At 41.2% G+C, this 19,063-nt stretch overlaps 1 protein-coding gene across 8 annotated transcripts in view; it reads right to left on the bottom strand.

Moving 5' to 3' along the window:
- The window catches only part of LIMCH1 (LIM and calponin homology domains 1), a 327,502-nt gene that overhangs the window by 93,210 nt on the left and 215,229 nt on the right, over positions 1-19,063 (bottom strand). For all 8 annotated transcript variants that reach the window (XM_060655154.3, XM_060655155.3, XM_060655156.3 and 5 more), the window contains exons 4-6: positions 13,095-13,201; positions 7,547-7,577; positions 5,203-5,313 (exon numbers count right to left, since the gene is read on the bottom strand). In XM_060655154.3, coding sequence (XP_060511137.3) covers positions 5,203-5,313; positions 7,547-7,577; positions 13,095-13,201 — 249 coding nt within the window. The remainder of the gene's footprint in view (positions 1-5,202; positions 5,314-7,546; positions 7,578-13,094; positions 13,202-19,063) is intronic.

Below are 19,063 nucleotides of genomic sequence, written 5' to 3'. Positions count from 1 at the left end.
CTAGGGCCATGCGTGATGCTTTTTTGTACATGTATTTAATCCTCACAACCCTACAGTGATGTGGTTAGTCTCGTCCTCATTTTATAGAAGAGAAAAATAAGAACCAGAAAGGTTACGTAACTTAACTGAGGTCACATAGTAAGCAGCAAAACTGTGATTCCAACACAGGATTCCGTCTCCAAATCCCAAGTAGTAAAACCTGACAACGTCCCATCAACTTGGGTGTTATTATAGTTGCCATTACCAGCATCATCTCTTCAACCACTGGACCTTCACTAGGTTCTTACTCTGTGAACGAGGATGATGCTCTTTTGCTAAATGCCATTTATGCCTAAATCACCAAACTATAACCACTGCAAAACAGAGGTAGGTAGGGGCATGGTCTTGGAATCTCGACTGCCTGGGTTTAAATCCCGGGTCTACCTCTCGTCATTTGTGTGACCTTAAGCAAGTTATCTCACCTTGCCTGGTCTCAGTTTTCTCATCTATTAAATGGAGCTAGTAATAACATCTATTTCACAGGATTGCTGGGCAATCGAAAAATGCCTGACGCCTAAGTGCTCAAAGAGTGTTAGCTATGGTTATAATTACTACCATGCATTCATTTGGGCATGTGCATGTCAACATGCAAATCATACAGAACTTATGAATGTAGTTAAGGACACAATCTGTACATGCACTGATACTCTTCTTCTCCATTTATACCCCATAACTAGATGCTTTGGATGCCATTTTCATCAGGGAGGGCACACACTTGGAGCTAGGCCACTGGTCACATCTAGAAAGGACACAGTTTTACGAGCTGCTTGGCATAGCATTACAAACTGGATTTTCAAGAAAATAATAATAATCAGAAATGCTCCCCCAAAGGCCCAAATGTCTTCTTCCCCCTACCCTACAAACCACAAGAGAACAGAAAGAAAGAGAAAGTCAACATGTCTCTTGGAGCTTCAGCTGCTTTCTCACAGCTTGTTATGGGAAAGAAAAACAGAGAAGCCATTCTGTTCATGACTGCGTAGAAAGCCAAGAATGAAACCGCGGCTCAAGCAAGAGCTGGAAGCTAAAAGGCTTGGCCAGTTTGTAAAGTGAAAAACAAGCCACCCGTGGTCATCCTTGGCCAACCTGGTCCCTTGGAACCTCAGGGCGAAGCAAGAAGCTGGTTCTTCTGCCAGAAATAAAGATGTGGACATTAGCTGGGTGAACAATTTTATTGGAGTCCATCAAGTCATGCGAAGTTAAGCTTCTGGGGGAGAGCAAAAGCTATCAGCCAACACAAAGGCTAGCGCAGTCTAAGTTCCTTTTTTTGTGGGGTCTAGTTATGTCATCGATGGTTTTTGTCCAGGAGCCCAGCAGCATTTTGTCTTCTACAGAGAGCACTTTAGGGACGGGAGAGAAGACTCAAATCTGTCCAGTGCACTAATTGCTAGTTGTTCTAGTAAACGTGAGCTAATGAATGCGGTGTGAACTACCAACATCTCTGGTATTTTTGGATTGTTTCACTCATCTGTCCTCTTCTTATCCCCCTTTGTCAGAGATAATGAGAACCAGCTAAGGTTGCCGGGTGACTTACAGTATCCGAGAAACTCCAGATGCCGCTGTGTTACCACTCAACATTTTCTTCTTCTCTGTGATTTATAACGTGGCTAACTCCCATACCGGAGTGTTTCAGGGTTCTACTTTTCCAACCTGATGACCCATCTGCACCCACCACACTCTGGTCGGGGAAGCTATTTACGCCTCAGATATTGACGGAGCATCTTCCATGGGCCAGATACAGTCCTAATGCTGGGGACACAACGTTCTGCAAAGCCAATAAATATCCTGTCCTCGCAGGCCTTATGGTCTACTGGAAGAGACCAAAGATAAACAGATAAATGAATACAAAGTTGGGTGGTAGCATCATGAAAAAATAAGGCAGGGTAAGGGAAGAGAAGTGGATGTTGGCAGAGGTCCGTTCCTGCCTATCACATTCCCTGCTCTTCATCCCTTGCTCTACTTGACACCCCTCACCTCCTGAAGCAGTGGTGCTTAGGTCAGTCATGGCACCCGTTGGCCCGGGCACAGAGCCTGGTTCAGGAATAGGACCCACACTGGGCCAGGGTAAAGCCCTAGCAATTGTGCAGCCGGGCCGAGGAGGAAGAATTCCCTCGCTTTCTGGACAAGGAGCTAGAAGTAGGTAACCCTGTGGACGCTGTTGGCCATGTTCCCCGATGTGAGGAAATCTCAAGGAGAGAGAGCCGTAGAGAGGAAGAACCTGGAATGTTTGCCTTCCAGCTCCCGTCCCCACGATTCTAAGGCCACCTTAGTCCCCGTGGTTCTTCCTTCAATCTCAACGTTCTTGCAATATTTCTCCTTTGCTCCACTTCAGAGTCCCCTCTTTTGGGAAACCCCCCTCTGACATATCCAGGCTCACTGACAGGCCACCGTCACTATGCTTTCAGAGATCTTTTCTCAGTATATAGCAACAGCAATCTACTATGAATACCCACTATGTGCCAGAAGCTTACGCTAAGGGCTCTACATGTGTCACTTTACAAGTTGATAATTTTTATACACATTTCTCACCCTAGGAAAATGAATATAAAAAATTTCTGGCTAGTCTCCTTTGTGAAAGAAAACATTTTAATTCCAAATTTATTTCAGCCTGCATCCGTGCAGAAGTGTTCCTGGCTGTCCCTTCAATATCTGTTCTCCGTTTCTTCTCCATTGAAAATATCCACAGTTTTTAGCTGCGGTACAGTCTACCTCTCTCAAGTCTTTCTTTGCAGTGAGGCGTGGATGTGTGACTGAGTTTAGGTCAATGGGATATGAGCAGAGGTGCGTGTATGACTTTGCAGAAGTGTGTTTAAAGGGAAAGCATAGGCCCTTCTTCCCCTCATCCCTCCTTTCTCGGGACCCCAATGTGGTTAAGATGGCTACAGCTTGTACAGTCATGTTGGACCAGAAGGTGAGAACCCAAGGGTTGAGGATGTTGGAGTAAAAAGAAGGACCCTGGGTGCCCGACCTGATGATCACCTGCCCACTGCTCACATTCAGACCTCTTTTATGTGACTTTGAAATAAAATTCTGTCTTATTTAAGTCACTGTTAGGGTTTTCTGCATTTCTCAGATAAGCCCAGTTTTAATAGATAAAATGAAATAAAATATATTCCAGAGAAACAGATATCTCCAGCACCTCCAGGTGTGAAGTTCAGGTCAATTACTCTCTACCTAGAGGTATGGGAATACCACAGCGGGCCATTTTAGTTAAGTCATGCCTTGTCCAGGGATACCAAGTATTCCCTCATGTCCTGTGATATTGTCTACATTCATTAAAAAAAGGGAACAGCTGGGGGCGCCTGGTGGCTCGGCTGATTAAGTGTCCAGCTCTTAATTTAGGCTCAGGTCATGATCTCATTGTTCGTGGGATTGAGCCCCATGTTGGGATCTGAGCTGACAGCGTGGAGCTCGCTTGGGATTCTCTTTCTCCCTCATCTCAACCCCTCCCCCATGCATGCATGTGCACGTACTCTCTCTCTCGCTCTCAAAATAAGTAAAAAACATTTTTTTTTTTAAAAAAGGGAACAGCTATTAACAACAACAGGTCATTTCAAGGCAGCTGACATAGAGAATGGTCTCAATAGAAAGGGAAGCTAGGAGAGTTGAAGATTATAATTTTTTTTAATGTTTATTTATTTTTGAGAGAGAGAGAGAGAGACAGAGCATGAATGGGGGTGTTGGGGGGTGCAGATAGACACAGAATCCGGAGCAGGCTCAGGCTCTGAGCTTCGGCACAGAGACTGACATGGGGGTCGAGTCCACAAGCTGTGAGATCATGACCTGAACTGAAGTTGGACGCTTAACCAACTGAGCCACCCAGGCGCCCCAAGAGAGTTGAAGATTATAGAGGAGCTGAGCTAGTAAGAAATGTCCATAACAAAAATAAATCAGATTCCAAGAGTATCCAGCAAAGAGAGGAACTGTGAGGCAGGGCTTTTAAACAGTTGTAAAAAGACGACGCGGGGCGCCTGGGTGGCTCAGTCAGTTGAGCGTCTGACTCTTGATTTTGGCTCAGACCATGATCCCAGAGTTGTGGGATCGAGCCCCACATCAGGCTCCATGCTGAGTATGGAGCTTGCTTAAGATTCTCTCTCTCTTCCTCTCTCTTTCTCTCCTTCTGCCCCACTCCCCCACTTGTGCTCTCTGTAAAAATCTAAAAGAAAGATGACCCATCTACCAGTAAGATTCTTTCTCTCTCTCCCTCTGCCCCTTTGCCACTTGCTCACTCTCTGTCTTGGTGGGGACAGGCAGGGGGGCAAGTTTGTCAAAGTGCGAATGTCTCTCAGGGGGTCTCATTAGTGCAGTTAGTTTGCATGTTTGAGAAATGAGGAAGGGCAAGGCCTTAACTATTTGTGCTACAATACGGACCTTATCCAAAACCCATGGATGACACAAGTGAGCCTCAAGTGAGCCTCACCACATCACTAGGCTGGTTGGGTGGGGCTGCTCACAGGTAATACTATATCCTAGAACTTTGGATGAGTTCACATACATCGCTGAACCTTAAAAGGAACATACAGTCAGGCACACATAAAACATCCCACTGTTTCTTTGACAAATTCCTACATTAGATCAGTCTTTCCCATAATCAAATAAATAAATAAAGCTTTGAATATTGTAAAAAATGTTTTCCAAGTTTCCAGGTCATCCGAATACAATGGCCATAAAATGCACATCTCAGGAGAGAATGTTTCTAATTTGTCAGAGCCCAGTGGATGCCCACCCAGCAAGAACTTGGCAGACTTACCTCTCACCCCCACCAACGCCCTGACGGGTAAGCAAAATGACCTTTAGGACAAATGCAGAGCAAGTCTTCATTTTCGTATAATACTGTATTGTTTAACTCAGGCGTTACTCCCCCAAGAAAACAAGCACTGAGCTCTCTGGCATGCAAAGCCACATACTCACAGACTGAATTTGCTCTTTGGGAATTAAAGTTGGAGAGAGCTCATACCTTCCATTCTCTGAAGGCTACAAAAAGTTCAAGTAGGCATGGGATACACAAGGCAGAGAACTCATTGGTAAGACAAACGGTCCCTCCCTTGAGTGCAAGACATCGCTGTGCAATTTCACCACACCAAACCATCATCTTAAAAAGGAGCAAAGGTGTTGATTTCCCTTCTTATCTTAACCTCTTGGGATAAAGAAGAAAAGTCAAGTTACCTTTCTCATCTGAGCCAGCAAGCCTTCAAACTCCTTCAGGTTCAGTGTGGTTCCGCTATAGGATGCAGAGCTGTTTGCTGCTTTCCCCAGCCAGTAAATGGTAACTAATACCTGTGAAACAAAACCATGCCCAAGGGCAGGAGAATTTTCCCTCGAGAATTACTTTTTAAGCTAAGGAATCAGTAATGCTCTACTAACAGGAAAGCAGGAAGGAGAGAATGTGCAACACCGATTCATAAAAACCACCATCCATGAGGTATCCATTACATGTAAAATCATTTTAATAAGAACCCAACGCTCTATCAGTCAACACAAACATGATTCGGTAGTTAAAATAAAGCTCCAGTTTTAGGAAAAGGTTGGTTGTAACAAAATGATCTCTAAGATGGCAAGAAGGAGAAACAAATCCTCCAGAATTATTTTTATGTAATAAAGGTTTCAAAATTAGGAAGTAAAAGTTTTCTATAACTCCGGAGCCTTTACCCAGATGAGCAGGAAACGGGTTGTCAATCCCTTTTGAGAGAAGGTGTTTTTAGAGGCTCACGATTTCTATTTGTGGGCAGAGAGGTTCTGCTAAGATCAACTGCAAAACCTCAGAGGAGTGAGCCAGGTTAGTTAGTGGTTCCCAACACAAGAGCAACACAACCCATCTAACTGAAATCAGAAGAAAGCAATCCAATAGAGAGTACGATTTTCAGATATCCAGCTTTGGGGTATAGTTAGATTCCTATTAATCTGAGATGGGAATTTGTAGCCTGGACAAGATTACTGCCAGTTTAATAACCTTGCGTGCTTACAAATGTCCAAGAAGTTTCAAGAGTCTGAAGCTGCAGTCCCAAGTTAATTTTTTTCTGTTTTTCCAAAGAAACTGTCCACAAAAGCAAATGCTCTTTCCATCAATTTTTCCAGAAAACCCAGAAGGCTGAAGAGGAGCTCCTTAAAACTGAATTACTGGGATCTGAAGCTTACGGAAAAGCTATTATTTTATTTTCACATGTGGTCTTATTGCTTCAATCAGGCTGGGAAGTACTTATGGTACCTCCTCCCTCCACTTGCTAGACCAGGAAACGCTTTGGACAATGTGATATGTGTACATGGTTCCAGATGGCAACAGGCCCAAAATATGGTTGTGGGTATTGATGCTACGATGTGATTCGGTTTTCCACCTCTGTGGGAAAATTGCACTTCAGGAATCCTTCAAAACTTCCAGAAAGTCTTGTTAAACTGATTGCTTACAAATAAATTTCCAGAGAACAGACAATTCCAAATGTCAGGACATTAACTAGGACCATAAACTAACTAATGTGGGCTAAGAGTATGAGGCTATTTTGAAAGGTGTAACAGGAGAAAGATAGAACGGTGTTGTGTTTTAGATTATGGGTTTTCCGATTTGTTTAAATGCATGAGAAAAAATGGCCTATAGCCCTAGTTTTACAGGAGGAAAAAGAAGACAAGAATGAAAATGTCAACCAAATATAATAGCACCCTGGAAATTAAAAAAAAAAAAAAAAAAAAAAAAAAAAAAAAAGGAGGGGTCATAGCCACTTTTAAATTTTATATACACAAGGCCATTTCTTAGATTCCTAATTTAAAGTTAAAATAAACAAGCACTGGGAGACCTGGGTGGTTCAGTCGGTTTAGTGTCTGACTCTTGATTTCTGCTCAGGTCATGATCCCAGGGTTGTAGGATTGAGCTCTGTTTTGGGTTCTGTGCTGAGTGTGGAGCCTGCTTGAGATTCTCTCTCTCTCTCTTTCTCTCTCTTTCTCTCTCTCTCTCTCTCTCTCTCTCTCTCTCCCTTTACCCCTTCTAACCCTCTCCCATTAAAAAAAAAAAGCACTAATGTACTTGCTCTTTGAAAATAAGATCCAACTCCAAAAAGTTGATTTGGGGAAGTATTAATAAAAACCCAAAAGATTAATTAAAAAAAAATAGAAAAAGTACAGGCCCATGACAGTTAACACTATTTATATCATGCTGATCTTTTCCCTAAAAAAAGTGTGCTCAGCTGCTTTATTTAATAATCCCATCTGTGCCTACAAACAGAAAGGAACTGAGATTAATGCTGAGACAGATCATCTTGTATTTAAGAAACAATTACAGAGTGCGAGCTTTCATTTATTTACTTCTGGAATGAGTCCTTATTAATTACAGAAAACTCCCCCATCTATAATTTTTGTTTCTATCACAGTGATTGATTATTCTATCAGAGACACCTATCCTTGTTTTCTAAGGACTCTTCCTAGCAAGGCATACAGAAGGCAATGAACTTATGAGCTAAATTTTACACCTGAACCATAAAAATTAGAAGGAAAGATGTTTTGAAAGTGAAGTGAAAACACTTACATTTTTCAGCTTCCTACTGTAATCAAGGCTCCTAATTAAGGAAAAGGAAAAGAAAATACAGTCAGAATAGCAGTTGCTTCCCTGTGATCTTCCCTTAAACACCTCTAAGATGTACTTGAAGCAGACACATATCATGAAATCAGCAGACTATATCATTTTTTCTAAGGTCTATGATGAGTGATTTCAGGTACTAAATAAAATCATTTAGGAAACAAGATGCAAAAGGTCGAGACGAAATCAGCCTTCCAAAGTGCACCATGAAAAGATGAATGCCTTTTAACATCTGGAAAATGAAGGATTCCATCTAAAAACTAGGACTGTTTATATTTGTATTCTCAAAGCTCAGCTGGTAAGGTAAAATTTGTGCCTTGATTATAGACCACTGTGAAATCAAAATCTTACTACCCTTTCAAAATCTTTGTACAAGTAGTACTAAAAGTCTAAAGGGTCTAGAACCTTACTTAATTAAACAGACCTGAAAATATATGCAGAAGAGGCAATGTTACCCAAATATTTGTTCTTGTCTGCTACAGATAGAAATTAGTGTTGGGAATTAGCCATAAGCAGGAAAATATGTGTGTTATGTTCGAATATACACATGTGCATTCTAAAAAATACATAAGTACTTATTCTCGAACTATAAACAAAAAAAGCTAGTTGTTGATACTTTCAAAATATTCATATAGTGGAATATAAAAATTTCTACAAAATTATTCCGAAGTTTCTTTAACATGTCAACAAATAAATGCTAGGAAAAACAAAGGACTGCATTTCTTTTTCCCACAGTAACTTCAGTTGGGGTGCAGAGCAGGGGAAGGGTGAATATAATTGTATTGTATACACCAGTCAAGAATTTGTTCAAGCACTTAGACACCAATTACTTCATTGCTGCTTATTCTGACCCAAAGAACATATTAATAAATAGGTGTACAATTTTAAGTCAGTGGATATTTCAGGGAATAGAAAACAAGATAGTATATGCTAAGGAGATAAACCCATCAACAAGGACTTGGATTGAAGGAAACGTTGGTCTCATTTGGATTTAAGAGAAAATTTCCCCTTTTTAGTAGAAAAAAAAAAATATGGCATTACCTGCTTAGATGTTTGCTGGGATTTTTTTAATTACAAAAACAAAACAAAATGATGAAAACAAAAAAAAAATCTATGCAAGATTTGAAATTGTAATGAAAGATAAGTTAAGAATGGGGAGCATAAAATGTATTCTGTATTGATAATGAAACTTCATTGACTATCATTGTGACCCAGTTCTAAAAAATCCTGCTTGGCCCATAGTAGGAGCTCACAAAATATTTGCTGAATGATTTCTACCTAACAACCAATTGTGTGAAAATGCTTCCAAAATTTTCGGAGACATGCTCAGGAGCAAGCCATAGCCTTTCCTCATTTTTATGCAATTGCTTCAATTCCCTGGAATAAACTTGCGGCATGCCTTTCTGGATTAGGCTTTCGTTCCCCATCAAGGTTGTCTGGCATCCACTACAGGTAGAGTTCACTAAATTACACATGCAGTAATCATTTGCAGCTTGTCCCTCTTTTTTTTCTTTCTTTCTTTTTTCTTTTTAGTCTACTCAAGTTACCTCTCAAAAAAAAAAAAAAAAAAAAAAGAAAAGTAAGAAAAATTACCTCCAATAAAAGCTAAACTAAAGAGCATTAAAAAAAAAAAAAAACACGTCATGGGAATCTACCCCTCCAAACCAAGAGCGCACTGTATACACTGTATGTTAGCTAACTTGACAATAAATTATATTTAAAAAAAAAAAAAAAAACATTTCAGGAAAGTATCCACATTTGCTCTGTGGGATCTGCCCCTGTACTGTATGGCTTACGCTATTAATTAGTGGCGTCAAGCGGTGTTTTCCATCTCTACTAATGTTCTGCTCAACCCTCAGAGGGTAAAGCAGAAAGATGCAGCACTTGTATTTTAATCTACCATAGCGATAAGAATCTACATATGTTACAAATGTTCCCTGTCTGGTGCCAGATGAAACCAGCACCATTTACAGAAAAGCTGTGAAGCAGATAGCTCATTCTATGCCCCGCCCTTCATTAAAACTAGAAATGAGTTTCTAAGTACTGTAAATGAATTTATGGTATAATTTTAATACAAAGTTCCTTATGTTCTTCTATAAACTCGTACAGTGAAGGAAACACTTTTCTCCGTAATGATTCTAGGTTCAGCATCCTGCCAGGCTTGTGGGCTGCCCACCTACCACACTCATTCTTGCTCATTACCCTTCGACCACACCAGATACTTTGCTTATCCTTTTTAAAGAGCAAGTCTGTTGCTCCTCTCCAGGCTTTCTACTTGAACTTCCTCTGCCTTGAATGTTCTGTAGGTCTTCACATGGCTGGTTCTTGCTTCCCATTCATGTCTCAGCCCACAGCCTTCAGCTGAAATGCTACTTCTTTAGAGGGGCTACGTTTGACCACCTCTGGACTGGTCACTATCTTTTTTTTCCAGTTTTACTGAGATTGACATATGGCACTGTATAAGTTTAAAAAACACAACATGATGATTTGATACATGTATATGTTGTGATGGTCACTATCTTTCACATTATCTTTTACTTCCTTCTCAGCACTTATCACTCACTCCCTGTGATTATCTTTTTGATTTACTTGTGTATTTCTTATCTCCTGACACTGTGTGTAAATTACCTGTGAACAGGAAGTGTTGGCCATCTTGTTCATTCCAGTTGTCTAATGACTGGAAAGTATCTGACACATAGTAGCTGCTCAGTAAATAGTTACTGAATGAATGAACGAAAAATGATAAAGTTACAGAAGGTGATAGGAAAGCCTTGCCTAAAGAAAATAATTCTCAAGTGAAGGAAGAACCAAAAAGGGAAGAAAATGAAGAAAAAGAATACAAAAGGGGAGAGAGATGGAAAGACAAGATAAAGAAGAGAGGGGAAGCACAGGGAAGAAAAGGAGATGGAGAAAAGAAGCAGCTGGAAAGATAAAGAAAAATGACAGAAGAAAAAAAAAGACAGGAGAAGGGGAAGATGATACAGTGAGAAGGGACTGACTGTATGTCATTCATTAGTCTAAGTGACTTTTCCTCTTTAGGTTGTTTTCTGTGTTTCCTCACAGGTTGGTTGGACCATCTTCCCAGATCTGAGCAAGCTGAACACTGAGCAAGCTTTAGCTAGAATCATACCTGTGAGAACATTCTGTCCAATTCCATCTTATAGATAAAGACACAGAGCCCTACTGAAGCAAGAGAACTTGCCTAGGATTATAGACCCAGGGAGTAGCAGGTCTAGGGCCAGACTCCTGGCTTCCTGATGCCCAGGTTTTTGTAGATAGGCAGTAGAGGTGATATAAATTCTGAATCTCTAAAATCAAACTATCTCAAAATTCTCCTGGTTTAGTGACACATTGATTTAGAATAGCTTCAAAAAAAAAAATGCAGTTGCCAACACCGTCAAAGTAAACTTTCCTTTACCCTCTAAGCGATGTGCATATCACTAATTGTTATGATGTCGTATAGTTACTACTGCTTCTGGCCACTTGCCACCTAGGTCAAACTACGCATGTCAGATGAGGCAGAAACCATCTCCTAAAATGAATAATTTATAGAGGCTGGATTAATATATGGAGCATGTGATGTCTAAAATGAGGTTTATGGTGGTTTCCATAATCAAATACCATAATTGGTATTCTGTTTGTGCCCTTAAGTAATTTTTTTCCATGAGAAATAGTAAAGAAAGGTACATTGACAAGAGTGAAATGATTTTATATAATCAATTCCCAGTCACGAATCATAAAATCCAATGTGAACTAACTTGATTTCATTCAGTAGCTTCCTTTACCCCCACCCCCCCCAATCAATACTGGCAACGAGTATACAATTAAGAGCCCTGAGTTTTGGCTTCTCTCCCTTTTCTGTTCCTCCATGACAAAATGGCCCAAAAGTAATCAAAAGAAGTGTATGCAATCCACAGACCCTATCTATGTAATTAAGCTTATTATTAGGGTATATTCATGCCAAATGTTGTTTGACCAAAGTGGGAAATGTTTTGTATGTAATGTGTAGAGTGTGAAGGACTTCTAAGCTACAGGAAAGTTATCTCTACCATCTCATGACGAGACGATCTTTCTTCTCATTACCCTGGTCACCCGCTATTCCTTTCCAGAGAAGCACACTGCCTTTTCTTTTATTGAGCCATTCTTTCCCAAAAATTCTTTGGCCACAAACATGGCTCAGTGAGTAGACACAGTCAACAGCAGTCAAATAGCCAATAATCCATCTTCAAAGAACCTGATCACTGACATATGAGAAAACAGTTACAAATGTAAATGAGGAAGCGATTTCTCCAGAATCTATTGCCCTCTTTGCATAACAAACAGTGCTCGGATCTGTTTACCAAGTTTGTAGTCTTCCAAGAGCCTATTCAAATGCCCAACTAGAGCCAATAAAGGCTTTTTGTCTAACACAGATTCTGTGCATATTTCTCTCTTGCTTCTCCCTCCAGTAAGTCTCACCTAACATTTTTCTCATTCTTTTTAACATTCTAACTCTCCATGTGTGATTTTTGCTTTAAAAAAATTACATTTGATCAGAATGAAAGCCGTACACAGGGGGAAGGCCAATATGTCTTGTTTGGAAAGCTTGATTTTTACCTTCACGTTTTTATTTTATGAGACATGTGCAATACTCTGCTTCTTAGACCTTACAACATCATTACAAAGTTACAAGTCAAACCATAAATAGGTTTTCCTTAAACATAAATTTTTTTTTAAATTTTCAAGTTAGTTAACATACAGTGTAGTCTTGGCTTCAGGAGTAGAACCCACTGATTCATCTCTTACATATGGCACCCAGTGCTCATCCCGAAATGTGCCCTCCTTAATGCCTGTCACCTATATAATCCAGTCCCCCAAGCTCCCCCTCTACCAACCCTCAGTTTGTTCTTGTATTTAAGAGTCTCTTATGGTTTGCCTCCCTCTCTGTTTTTATCTTATTTTTCTTTGTCTTCTCCTATGTTCATCTGTTAAGTTTTTCAAATTCCACATATGACTGAAATCATATGATAGGTGTCTTTCTCTGACTTATTTCACTTAGCATAATACCCTCCAGTTCTATCCACATTGCTGTAAATGGCAAGATTTCAGTCATTTTCATCATCAAGTAGTATTCCATTGTGTGTGTGTGTGTGTATATACACACCACATCTTCTTAATTCGTTTATCAGTTGATGGACATTTGGGCTCTTTCCATACTTTGGCTATTGCCGATAGTGCTGCTATAAACATGGGGGTGCATGTGCCCCTTTGAATCAGCATTTCTGTATCCTTTAGATAAGTTCCTAGTAGTGCAATTGCTGGCTCGTAGGGCAGTTCTATTTTTAATTTTTTGAGGCACCTCCACACTGTTTTCCAGAGTGGCTTCATCAGTTTGCATTCCCACCAACAGTGCAATAGAGATCCCTTTTCTCCATATCCTCACCAACATCTGTTGTTTCCTGAGTTGTTAATTAGCCATTCTGACCAGTCCCTTAAACATAAATCTTGTGTTACTTACTTGACTGTTACTCTGTTGGATGTATCCTGTAGGTCACTAGGATCAAAAAGTTGAGATTCTCTAAGGCCGAGCTCTTTACAGCCTCTCAAGAATAAGATGATATTGTCCTGGAGGGAAGAAAAGAAATCCAAGTGTATATTATTTTATATTATTTTTATGATCCAGCCCTTCCACTTTAATAGTCCAAATTACCAAAGGGATGTCAGTCATTAAGACAGCAAGAGTCAGACCTAAATTATGGCTTGTTGGAAAATAAAATCATACTTGGTTAGGATATGCCAAGGTAAACAGACACTTTCAAATTTCTAAACCCACAGCCATGCCAAATTCATTTTTTTTCCTTTACCTTAATACATCTGTGTACAACTGCAAGTAAAATATTATTGAAAAGCAGAATATAGCATCTTTTAGGGCACCTGGTGGCTCTGTCCGTTAAGAGTCCGACTTCATTTCAGGTCGGGATCTCACAGTTCATGGGTTTGAGCCCCATGTTGGGCTCTGAGCTGACAGCTTGGATCCTGGAGCCTGCTTCAGATTCTGTGTCTCCCTCTCTCTTTGTCCCTCCCCTGCTTGTGCGCTCTCTCTCTCTCTCTCTCTCTCTCTCTCAAAAATAAATAAAACATTAACAAAAATAAATGGGAAAACAGTCTAGACTTAATTGGGAAGAGAAAAAAGAGGGGCATTGAAAGCTTTTGAAAATAATGCAAAAGACCCTTTCCAACGTGAACATTTTCTCTTTGAACTGGCAGAGTAAGAGGCACCATTGACCATTGACGATCCTGCCCTTCATCCGTTGAGAGTCAAGAATAAACAGATGGCTCTGAAAGGGACTACAACTGTGGGTCATCCTTCTGGAACTGCAGGGCATTAGCAGCAGGTTTGTTGGTTACAAGGTCCTCACTGTCCTCTTCCTAGAAGACTTCTGCTAGAGAGACCTACAGGAGAGGAATAATAAAGGGGCCCGACCAGTGTGAATCCACCTGAAGACTCTAAGAAAGTTACTACAAAAATCTGAAATGATGGTGGTCACGGAATTATATTCACCCAAGTGCTGTTCAACAAAGTAAACCAAAGAGCATTGTGTTTCCCAATTACCCAGTCTGTAGGCCAGATTCTAAGATGACCCCCAAGAATGCTGCCCCCTGGTGTACACGCCCTGTAACAATCGCCTCCCCTGGAGTGCTAGGGCCCCGTGAATGTGATGGATGTCACTCTGTGATTACCTTACTAACCAGCTGGCTCTGAGTTAATTGAAAGGAAGATTATCTGATTGGGCCTGACATAATCAGGGGAGGATTTCAAGAAAGTGAACAGAATTCCTGGTGGCCATGAGTTCTGTAGCTGCAAGGAGATGAATTCTGTCAACAAGCACATGAGCTTGGAGGAGCCTTGGTAGCAGAGATAGGACCTCGGCCCCAACCAACACCTTGATTTCAGCCCCACGAGACTCTTAGCAAAGGACGCAATCATGCTATGTCCATACTTTTGATCTACAGAAACTAAGATAATAAATGGGTATTGATTTAAGACTCTAAGTTTATAGTGATTTTTTATGCAGGCAACCAAACAATTAATATACCCAGGCTCAAAACAACAAGAGCAATAGCAATAAATTGCTAACCTTTATATAGCTTATATTGAAAGCGTTCTCCCAAGAGCTTTATATATACTAACTCATTTAACCCCTGTACAACCTTAGTAGGTATTTTACCTTAGTAGGTATTTTATAGGCGCTGATAGCAGGTATTATTGTCATCCTCATTTATGGATGAGCAATCTGAGGCACAGAACAATTAAGCACTTTGCCCAAGTTCACACAGCCAGCAAAGGATGTGGCATATAAGGTGGACACGAGCATCAAATCTGAGGCCGGCACCAAAGGAAGATGATGCTGTGGAATTAGGGGCTGATCACAGAGGGCCTTGAAGGCCATAGAAAGCAGACCACAGAAATCACAGAGGGGCTGTAATCTGAGAAATGGTGCTCAGATCTGCAGCGGAAGTAGACTGTTGGGGGTAGGCCTAGGGGGAAGTAGAGAGTGTGAAGGAAGGACTTCAGAGCGGTAAGACAGGAGGCAGGGAGACCAATGAGAAGATACTACAGTGTCACTTCACTTCCATGGAGGTGACCCCTCCTGGAATGTTTTATGTCTTTCCCGTGTCCTGGGTTTTCGTCAGCAGTCACGATGGGCCATCACGCGCAAGACCTGCATCATTCACACACCTCTTACAGACTGACAAAAGCTGGTCATAGTCCAAAGCTAGCCACACCCCTGATAGTCTCTCCTTCAGTTACTTTGCATGTTTTAAAAAGATCAAATTTCTCCTTGAAGTTTTCCTCCTCTCCCTCCCATCTCTAGAGTTTTATTAGACGCGCGTGCCAGTCATTTCCAGGGCATGCAACTACCTTTTTGGTTGGTCTGTGAGCTCTGAGGACTTCTCACCCAGAGGAAAACAAAGGATGGGTCCTGGTATTCTCTAGGAATCATTTGGGACCACAATAAAAGGACCAAGCTTTGACCACCACGGAGTCCCACAAGAGGCACACGACTGTGGCACTTCTGGTCCTTAAGAAAGGCAAGGAGGTGCTCTTCCCTTAGGCAACCCCAGATGTGCCCTTGAACGCCATGCTATATTCATCACACAGACTGTGTTGCCAGCTGGGCTGAATGATTGGGGCTGGCAGATTTCAATGACTGCCGGCCTCCTCTCGGCTCCTTGCTGCAACCTAATGAGACTGGAGGGGAGCCAGACCCCGGTCAGGAGAAAAGCCCCGAGAAAAAGCTCCGCAGCCAAGAGCTCACAGGGGCAGCAGCCAGAGTGGGTAAAAAGGACTGTGCCTTTAATTACATAAAATGCATTCTGCAAATTCCCATCTGCCTTGCTCTTCACACTGAGATTTTTCCACATGTACAATTCCAAGAAAAACTCCCATCTTCGTGTTGTACCTCCAGAAGCCAAACTGTACAACAGAGTCTCGGTCCCACAGGAGAAGAAGTAAAAGACACTGATTTACGGCAGTGACCATTATATTACCTCCTACTATTGTCGTATTACAAACCCATCAAAACTTAGTAAGCCTTCAAAAAAAGTTTTTGAGTGACTCTTCAAAAATGTCAGTCATTAAAAAACAAAAAATTGGACACTGAAGAGACACGATGACCACATGTAATTTATGACCTCTGATTGGATTCTAGTTGCAAAACAGAAAAGTAAATAAGGCTATAAACATCTAATTTAAATATGGACTGTATGTTGGAGGACATTATTGAATAAATGTTAATTTTCTTAGGCAGGATGATGATGCCATATAAGAGGATGTCTTTATTTTTAAGCAAACGTATGAATTATTTAGGGATGATTTATGATAACGTCTATGACATAATTTCAAATAGTCAGGGGAAAAAAAGGTGTGTGCATATGAGAGAGAGAGAGAGAGAGAGAGAGAGAGAGAGAGAGAGAATATTTGCTCATCATGAAGAAAGAGATAAAGCAAATATGGCAAAATATTAACAATTGGTGAATCTAAATTAGGGATTGGCAAACTTTTTCTGCAAAAGGCTATGTAGTAAATATGGCTTTCTGGGCCCATAATGGTCTCTGACAAAATGACTCAGTTCTGTCATTGCACCCAGACAATACATAAATGAATGGGAATGTCTGTAGTCCTATACATTTTATTTAAGAAAGCAGGCACTAGGCTGGATTTGGCCCACAGGCCGTATAGTCCACAGGGCCTATGCCAGGTGAATGCTGCGTAGACATTCACTAGGCCATTCTTTCAACCTCTCTGTACCTTTGGAAGTTTTCCAAGAAAAGTTGGGAGAAAAGGGTTTTAAATTTATAGAAGCGTATTCAGCTACATGGCTTGGCTGGCAAGACCAATTTCATAAAATTCAAGGAGAAAATAATGGTTGCCTCAGAGTCAACTATTGCAAAGTCACTGAGGTAAGTGATCAAGTGCCACTGATGGAAAGTTACCATCTCTGGCTAACTGGAAAGTACTGTAACCCGAGTCTCAATTCAACACGGGTACTTAATGTACAGTTCCTAAAAAGAGTCCATTTTGTGTTAGACTAATATTAATGTGTGTATTTAGACCGCTGTTTTTGTAGCTACCATGCATTAGCTCCTCCTTGTTCTTGGTTCAGTGGTTTCCCATTTCATTCATTTGTGGACCCGCCCCATGCATGAAAACACTCCTCAGGGCTCTAGGGTTAAGAAGGCCTGAGCTTTCCGCCCTCTCTAGGGCCTCTTCTCTGAAAAAGTCCTTGTACTTTGCTACCTGCTTTTCTTGCTTCAAAGGCAAAATGAAGGAAAGCCCAGGGTGGTCTCTACCTCCAGGGTGAAGCAGTATCCCTGGCCTATAGTAGGTACTCACTCAACATTTAAAATGAATTAAGTGCTGCATTCTAGGGACTTATGAGAATAACAACAACAACAACAACAACAACAAGAACAACAAAAACCAATAAAATTCCTTATCTTCATGCAGCTGACATTCTAGTAGGTAAATTCATAAGGACTTACAACAAAAGTCTCTTATCTTCTGGATTAATTTCCATGATACATTAAATGGCTGGATTTGTTCAAGACACCCCTAAACAGAGGTCTGCCTTCCAATCAGTGGAAGTGAGAGAAGAACAAATATATCAAGGGACACTGTAAAACAGCTTTGGAGTCCAAAGGTCTCCAATTAGAATTCCAGTCCCATCCATTTATTAGCTTTCGGCCTTAGGCATCGTTTCCGAATCTTACTGATCCTCAGATTCTGAATCTATAAGGTGGGGGGGGGGGGGGGGTGGTGCCATCAACCTTACAGGAACACCAGAATTATAGAGGATATATATTAAGAACACAGCCAATGTCTGGCACCTTCTGGGCATTCATTATATGGAAGTTATTATTATATTCTTGTCAACTCAGGTCAAAGGCCTATGGAAAGTGAAATGAGGAATGGTTTATCCATCCCTGAAAAACAGACACAGTGTATATACACTATACATATACACTACAGCCCTTGCCAGTGACATGGGACATGGTGAGAGGAAGGAAGGAAGGAAGGAAGGAAGGAAGGAAGGAAGGACGGAAGGAAGAAAGAAAAGAAAGAGAGAGAGAGAGAGAAAGAAAGAAAGAAAGGGAAAAAGAGAAAGGAAAAAGATAAAGAAAGTTTAAAAAGGTAGTTGCTATTATTGTTTAGTTACTATTATTAACTGCCAACTTGTCACTTTTCTACAGGCTACCTCAAAGTTACTCACAAGCTATGTACCAAAAGTCCATTTGTAAGACAGCTGCTGACATGTCATTTGTAATTATCTCACAGAAACAACCTCTGCATGGTGGTTCTCAGAACCAAACATGCCCACTTAATCCAAAATGTACGTGGAGGGAGTATTAACCATATTACGAACCTAACTGCTGAGCAGAACAACATTTCAGCGGGAAAGTGCATGCGTTGAGAAAAGCCAATCACGCAGCCTTCTTGGCTTCCAGGATTCCGGAGGCCATAGAAAAAGCTTCATCAGCCCAAGGCAGTACCACGGGAGGGAGGAGGGGAGAAGGGTGGACAAGCAATTCAGCACAAACCTCTGATCACACCACGGCCTGATCCTTTCTCCCCCTCATATCTTCAGAAGGCAGGAAGGAGCCTGCCGCTACCTTTCCCCTTCTCCAGCTGTCATTTCCAACTGGACAGGGACTTCTCTGTTCCTTGATCCTCTGCAGAACAGCCTGCAGCTTTCCAGCTCGGGGGAAGGAACCAGCATTTAATGGTTCTCTAGGGAAACCAAACAGGTGGTAAGAGGCTGCCTTCTTTGTCCGATCTCCTTGGCTTTCTTTCCTTTACAGCCAACAGGGAAAGGTCAACATGATGGTGGGTTTGGAGTTCCCAGAAAATGAAAGGAAGCGCATTCGTGTTTCAAGTGAACCTAGATGCCTACATTGCCAGGTATTCAAGATGCCATATACACC

Source organism: Panthera onca, chromosome B1 (genome assembly GCF_046562875.1).
Source record: "Panthera onca isolate mPanOnc1 chromosome B1, mPanOnc1 haplotype 2, whole genome shotgun sequence".
Taxonomy (NCBI): Eukaryota; Metazoa; Chordata; class Mammalia; order Carnivora; family Felidae; genus Panthera; species Panthera onca.
Note: the sequence above shows the minus strand (reverse complement) of the source record. Positions and strands in the feature narration are given on the sequence as shown.